Source organism: Pteropus alecto, unplaced genomic scaffold, assembly GCF_000325575.1.
Source record: "Pteropus alecto unplaced genomic scaffold, ASM32557v1 scaffold78, whole genome shotgun sequence".
Lineage (NCBI taxonomy): Eukaryota > Metazoa > Chordata > Mammalia > Chiroptera > Pteropodidae > Pteropus > Pteropus alecto.
The window spans coordinates 6806952-6814735 of record NW_006443124.1 but is presented as its reverse complement, the minus strand read 5'-3'; the positions used below and the strand labels follow the sequence as shown (position 1 = coordinate 6814735).

Sequence of the window (7784 nt, the reverse complement as noted above, 5' to 3'; positions counted from 1 at the left end):
TGTGTGTGTGTGTGTGTGTGTGTGTGTGTAACTAGAAAAGTGAAAATAAAAGTCCACTAAAATAGATAGCATTCCAGAGTGGGCATGAAACCATAACCCATTCTCCGAAAGTCCTTGCAGAAAAGCCAAATTATACATAAGGAGAATATCGTCATTCCTTTGGGAAATATATATCATCTATCTATCACACATTCTGGTTAAAAAAAAATGTGTTCCCTAACACTGCAAGTTTTTCCTCATTTTATTTCATCTGGATGTAGTATTTATACATATATTTTCTTAATAAACGGTAGAAAATTTTAGAGTAAGCTTTAGATTGGTGGTTTTCCAATTACATTCCTATGGCTCTAAGGAGGTACCCCACAGAAATCAATGCGGTTCTATTGTCATTGATCTTGAAAAGAGGAAATAAAAGATTTTAGGATTCTGTGAAAGATTTTATTTGAAGAAAGGATATAAAAGCCATCTATCTTATGTCAATTGGTAAATGGATAAACAAAATGTGGTATATATCAAAACAATGGAATACTAGTCAGCAATGAAAAGGAAAGAATTATTGATACATGCTACATGGATGAACCTCAAAAACCACTAAGTGAAAGAAGCCAGACAATAAGCCTAACTACTGCAAGATTCCATTTATATGAAATTTCTAGAAAAGGCAAAACTATAGAGATAGAAGGCAGATCTGTGGCTGCTAAAGGATGGGAATGGGACTGACTACAAATTGACCCAAGGAAACTTTTTGTGGTGATGTAGTGTTCTAAACTGGATTATGAGTATGGTTATACAACTGTATAAATTTATAAAAATTCATTGAACTATAAACTTAAAGTGGGTGAATTTTATGGTAACGCTATTTTTTAAAAATAAAGCTATTTTTAAAAAAAGAATTAAAGCTATATCAAGACTTAGAGAAATTTTTTACAAAATATTGTCGAATAAAAAAAGTAAAATACAGAAAAATGTATATAATACAATCCTATTTTTGTAAGCAAACAGCCCATTAAACCCCACATATGAGTATATACATTTTTACGTGGCATGGAACATGCTAACACAAGTTTCTTAAAGAGGGAACAAAGCAGCAAGCAAAAAGGGGGAAAAAAACCCTGTATTTCAAAAAAATCTCCTTTATATGTAAACTGTATGTGCATAAATAAACTAAATAAAAAGATATGTTTAGATGTATACATACTAACTTGCAGAGATCATGATATACCGCCAAGTGGAAAAAGCAAATTACAGAGAAACTATATGATTCCATTTTGGTAAAAACCAAGTAACAAAAGCTCCATATATGTTTTTTTAAAATCTGTCTAGATTCAGTTGTAAGCTTGATTTGGGAGAAATAATTTATAACAATTGTCTGCACCCTATACCTAATGATTTAAGTTCAAATTCAAGTTCATGTTCATCTGGAAATAAGCAAGATGGAGAGCTTTATGTCTTACACAAGAATATCTTTGCTTCTGCCACTGACTCAGACTCAGAGACAGAAGAGTAAGCAGATTCTAGGCAGTGTACAAAGGTTAACTTTTGTAATAGAATAGGAGAAATGGGGTAGTGGTAGCAAGTGTATAAATCATAGCTGCTAAAGGATTCAGGATGGCAAAGGAGGTGTTAGGGAAGTCAGAACAGATACATTCTGGACAGATCAAGTAAATGAGATTTTTGACCAGTTGTAACTGCTAAAATGTACTCAATGATCACAATGTGCTAGGCAACTTACATTGTTATAAGGGCTTTGTATATATTAATTTATTTAATCCTTACAATAAGAGAAAGTTCTATTTTTATTGTCCCTTTATAAATGAGGAACTACAGTATAGAGAGCTTAGGTCCAAGGTCACACAGCTGGTTAGTGGCAGAACCAAAATTTAGTATTCACACACAAAAATATTCTGAAGTCATGTTCTCCAAACAATCTTGAGGGTGGAATTAGTGAGCTTTCATTTTCTACGGTATATAATTTTGTTACCTTTGACACTTTTATATTGTTATTCTTACATTTATCTTACAATAAAAACAAATTTTAAAAGGAAAAAAATGACTCTTACCAATTACACAGCATGTTTCTACACGATATTTATCAATCTCACAGAGGTTGTGAGCCAGATAACTCAACTCAGATTTCATGCTCTAGAAGAAAAGAGAAAGATGATCTAAGCATGATAAAGTAACTCCCTAAATTATTTTTCTTGTAGCTAATGCAACTGGGTGACAATCCAACCCAGATGAAAGCACAAAAGAGCTTAATCAAGTCCAAGTAAAGGAAGTAGCTCACCCTGACATAAAGAAGGTTGGAGAATGTGTCCATATTTTCAATCCTGTAAGGGTCTTGTTTCCTTAGCTCATTAAAAATAGAGAGGGCTTTGTCGATATCTGCAGCAATAAGATAGTTCAGAAAACAACACAGTGCTACTTACAGGGATTGATGGTATTTCATACTGTCCTTATTCACTCACCTCTGATATTGTGATAGGCAACTGCAATTTGGGAAACAATATATGAGCTCTTAGAGAAGCCCACATCAATAAGATTCTGATACTTTTGCAGGGCCTCCTCTATCAACTGCAACTCTGTGTATATATGAGCCAGAAAAAACTCTTTCATCCAGGTGTCTGGCAAAGACAGGAACTTCAGCTGGCAGCAGGAGAGAGAGGGACACACTTAATATACTTTGACCTCTCTCCCAAATGAACATCAAAGAACTATTTTTACGGTCTAAAGGATATATCGCCAAAATTTCATTAGAGCACCTAATAATGAACATAGGGCACTTCAGTTATAAGAGGACTTACAAACACAATAAGGAGAAATGGCCTAGTTGGGGAAGGCTTCAAAGAAAAGACAGGATTTGAGGTGAGTCTTTGAAAATGAGTAGACTTGAATAGAAAAAAAAAGGGAGAGGAAGAGAAAAGAGACAACATTCCAGGTAAGGGCAATGACATAGAGGAAAAATGGTCATGATGAGTGTGGGTGAAGAGTGAGAACAGGAGCCTTTGTGTTAGTAAATAAGGCTGAACTGGTAGAGTGGGTCCTATGTGCAACAGGAAATGGGATGCAATAGGAAACCACTGCAATTTTTTGCAAGAGAATGACATGATGACATGAGTGTTTTAAGAATGGAAATGAGAGTGTAAAAATGGGAAAGCTAATTAGAAAGTATCTATTACTTATAAGAAATCCAAATTGGAGATGATAACCAATATGGCAAAGAAAACCAAGAGAAGAGATGCAAGAAGGAAACCATGGCAATGTCTGGAGATTGACTAGTAAAGGGAGATAAGAGAAAGGAAAGAGACAAATATAACTCTGAGGCCTTAAGACTGGGTGTCTTAAGAAATAGTAATGCCAATGAGAGTCTATCAAGTTGGGAGGAAGAAAGAGAATTTGGTAGGTAAGCTGAGAAATCTGGTTTTGTTTTTTTTCAGTTCAGAGATAAAACAATGAAAGTCTAGTAGGCAATTAGAAATAGATGAATACAAGTAAACCAAGATAAGATTTCAGACACAGATTTAGTAGCATATATCATTATTTGGAGAAATCAACCAGCCTTTGTCTCTTTAAAGCAAACAAAAGGAAATGTGTTATCATTACCATTAACTACTAAAGAATAGCAAAGTAAACTCTATAGACAATGTTCTCTAATAATGACTAATGAAATGACTGCAGTTTACAAATTATTTAATTAATTGACAAATCTTCAAATCTTTAGAGAGTCCTATGAGAGCCAAGGAGACTTTAAAAATGTTTTAATACAATCCTTGATATCAGAGAACCCTTTACTATAGCATCTTTGGAATTAGGAGAGAAACTAACAGCATTTAGTCTATATAATAAGTTATAGTAAAATTTAAATATGAAAACATAAACATAAAAAGATATTCTAGTACAACTGGATGCAAATCCAATAGCTACTACCCAACAAGAGCTAGATATCTGTCTTTCAAATTAAGACCTAAATCCCAACGGCGAAAGAGATTAGAAAGAGAACAGAGCTAGCTCTAATAAAAAGCTTAGCAAACCTCTCTCCCCTCACCCCATTATTACAGAACTACAAAAGGCTTGGAACACAGGATTTTTCACATAGCTCATCTCAATTTACCATCTCTTTGTCTGTAATCAAGTTACAGAGTTCTAGCCAGGCTCCCCAATGCAAAGGCAAAACATGAGTAGCCTCCACAAATACATCAATGGCCTCTTTCACCAAGTCCAGTTTTCGAAGCACAACACCATACCTAGGAAAGAAGGAAGCAATCAGAGGAGAAGTTAATGCTCTACAACATGTCTCTTCTACTCAGAAGAATATATTATAGAAAGTTCCAAATTACTCTAACACTTACAAATAAAGACCAAATCCATCAAGTTCCCGAGCCTGGTGTTTTTTGCTGAGCTCCACTCTCAATTCTCTAAGAGCCTCATTTTTTACTTGTCCTTTTTCCAGAGGTCCTAGAAAAGAAACAAAGTATCTGATCTAAGACTGCTGATCTTCATTTCAGAGACCTAGATATTTCCTTTGGCATCAACCAATTACACCTGAAACTTTTAAGAAACAATGATATCTTACTTCGTTTACTTTATTCCAAAAATCACAACTGATAACTGGCCTACAATCATATTTTGTAAGGCTTACAGTTTTTAAAAAAAATTTGAATTAGTTATCAATGTTTAAAAATCAGAAGCCTCAACTAAAAATGTGAATTTCCAGCTTCAGGTTGCAAGAAATGGGGTAGGGCCAAGGATATAAAGCCCTGGCAATACCAGACCATAAGGTAGCCCTCAGCTGGAGCTGGGTGACAACCAGCCAGTTGTGTTCTCCAATTTGCAACAGTCCTCCTCAGACCACTTCATACATGTATATTAACTGCCTGGCTCCTGTACACATTTGTGTGTGCAACCTCTGCTTTAATCCAAAAGGTAAGAGAAAAAAAATCATACCTAGGCTATCAACTGTTTCATCATCCTTCTTCTTTTCTCCAGACTGTAAGAGAATATCAGCAAATTGGTATTTTTGCAGATTACTCTGAACCTGTTCTAAAACCAGCAGCCTGATTCTACCTAAAGGGCCAAGTCCAACCAAAATGGCACGAACTATTGGTCACTAATTTTAAACAACTATTTAGGGGCTCCAATTGGTCAAATGTGGAATAATTTGAAAACCAAAATAATTAAGTAAAATAATGAGTTACAAACAATTAAAGATATAGGAATCTCTGAGTCCATGCTGACACCAGATAAATAGTAAAATAAACAGAGAAAGAAAGGGAAGGCTCTTGCTTAGAGTAGAACACAAAGCGAATAGTAAATGTGGAGAGACTGCTGAAGCAGAAAAGCATCATTTTGTAGCATCACAGAAAAAATACTTAAGGCAAGAATTAACAATGGATTTCTTGACTGATGGATCTTTAGGCTATTTTTTTTTTTTACTATTACAAAAAATACCTCAGTGAACATCCCTATACACATATGCTTGAGTACATATTAAAGTATTTCCATTGGACAGGTTTCTTTAAGTAGATTTGTTTGGTCATAGTATTTCAAGTTGACATAATCTGCCAAAATTGACTTTCAAAATGGCTGTATGAACTTTTACTTCTAAAACAGGAGGTCTACTGCCCCACACCTTTATCAATAATGAATATTATCAATATGTTTAATACCTTTCTTTCATACCATCATTCTTTTTACTTTATTTCTAATATCCTCTTTATTTTTTTAAAGTATTTATAAAATACATTCACCAAGTAGACTATTGCTAAGCTATTTTTTTTTTAATGCCTACAGCACCTGGTCTTCCTAGGTGGTCTCTCATCCAAGTACTAACCAGGCCCGACCCTGCTTAGCTTCCAAGATCAGACATCAGGCTTGTTCAGGGTGGCATGGCAGCAGACCATGGACTGTGGCTCCACTAGGATGTGAACCCAGGACCTTCTGTGTGTGAAGAAGACATGCTAATGGCTACACTATAGAACCATGTCCTATTGCTAAGCTATTTAAAAGATTTAACTTTTTCCACTTGGTTCTAAATATGGATGTTTCACTGAAGGTAAATGGCCCTCACCAGATATCTAGAATACATGTACAGGAAATAAGCTTTCTTGCTATTGCAGCCATGCAGGAAATGCGCTGCCCGATCATACTCTTTAACATCAAAGTAGGCTTTGGCCAGGGTGTAAGCATCCATGTCCTGGGCATCCTCCTAGAAAAGAGACAAATTTATGAAAGTGGTTGGGAATAGGACAACAAAAGTTCAAATCAAATATACATATTTATTAATTTCAAGATGTAAGCGAAGATAATTATTTTGCTCCTCTTAAAAACCTAATAGATTTATTTATTTATTTATTTATGAAGTAAGGTCATAGAACTTTTTCCCCCCAAAATAAAAAGTTGGGGGGAATGCAGTTACATTAATATGATGGCTAAGTGGAGGGCCAGGGGAAGGAGGGAGCAATCGGGGGGATCATTTTATGAACATTATAGATGTCTAATCAATGTACTGTATATTTGAAACTAATTTAAATAAATTTTTTTTTAAAAAGTTGGGGGGAAAATAAAATTTTAAAAAGTAAACCAACACACTCAGAAACTTGTATTGTTTCTTAAATGTAGTGTGAAAGCACTAGTAGTGTAAAGCACTGCCTAGGCTTTAGTGTTTGAGATCTGGATTCAAATTCTAACTCCCTGATTTCCTGTTTCATGACACTAGTAGAGAATTTAACTTAGTTTGCATGAATATTCACTTATTCCTTGTAAAATGGAGACAGTAACAGATATGATATGAAGAAAAAGTGAAAAAGTCATAGAAAATGTCTGGCATTAATATCTGACATTCTCTTTGTTCTCCAGGCTTTTAGATTCCTACATAAATGCAATATACTGTGCAATTACTTATACTTTTTGTACATCAAGAAAATTTTGACAAGTTAGTATTGCAAAAAGCATAGAAAACAGCTATAATTCTCTAAATTAAAAAAATGAAGTAAGGCTTAAGTTAAAAATACGCAATTCCTGCAAATTCTAGGGATAAGTCGATTAAAACTTTAATAATTTCATTCTCCTCATCCTTCTTGCCCCAAATATTACAAGCACAAAACTAAAAAACAAAACATATTCAGTTTCTTCATCCTTGGATCGACATGTCTTAAATGTGACCATTCACATTTAAGATTCTAGTGGGCCTTTTCACATCCATTCGGCATTTGCTTATTTCTTCCCCTGCCCCCTCTCACTTGCATTATACCTTTTGGAGTAGGAAATAGTCACTGTTTTTAAGTGTGTGGGGGGGGGACAGAGAATCGAGAAATGGCATCTTCAGGAAAAATAAAATGAAAAGCATTCACACTGCACAGACTATATAAACATATGTACTACAGACCATACATAAAGTATATTTGTATCTTACTTAATTCTCTCAATAGCCCCATAAAGTGAATACTATTACCTGCACTTCACAGATGAGGAAACTATGGTTCAGGTTAAGTTGCCAAAAGTCACTAGTGTGGATGAGATTTGAATCCAGAGCTGTCTGAATCTAAAGCCTGTTTCGCACTGTTGTAAAAACCTTCGATTCTTCTTTTCATTAAGAATACTGTCTACGTTGGGCTACGAACCCTAAAAGGCTGAAATCTTAAGGACTGTTTACTAATTCTCTCAAGCTTAAGAGCACCACCAAATCTTTCAAAGCTCAAAAGAAGCACACAGATAAAATCGCATAAAACACCAAGCTCCAAAACAAACAAACAAACAAAAACACATCCAGCTCTTTAAATGCTTTA

General features: G+C 34.7%; 1 protein-coding gene and 1 pseudogene across 1 annotated transcript in view; both read right to left on the bottom strand.

Moving 5' to 3' along the window:
* CDC23 (cell division cycle 23) overlaps nt 1–7784 on the bottom strand; it is a 12205-nt gene that overhangs the window by 3956 nt on the left and 465 nt on the right. Inside the window, exons 3-9 of the mRNA XM_006923076.3 lie at nt 6068–6205; nt 4945–4987; nt 4350–4455; nt 4112–4244; nt 2469–2646; nt 2288–2385; nt 2061–2142 (exon numbers count right to left, since the gene is read on the bottom strand). Coding sequence (XP_006923138.1) covers nt 2061–2142; nt 2288–2385; nt 2469–2646; nt 4112–4244; nt 4350–4455; nt 4945–4987; nt 6068–6205 — 778 coding nt within the window. The remainder of the gene's footprint in view (nt 1–2060; nt 2143–2287; nt 2386–2468; nt 2647–4111; nt 4245–4349; nt 4456–4944; nt 4988–6067; nt 6206–7784) is intronic.
* LOC112472048 lies at nt 5782–5897 on the bottom strand (annotated as a pseudogene).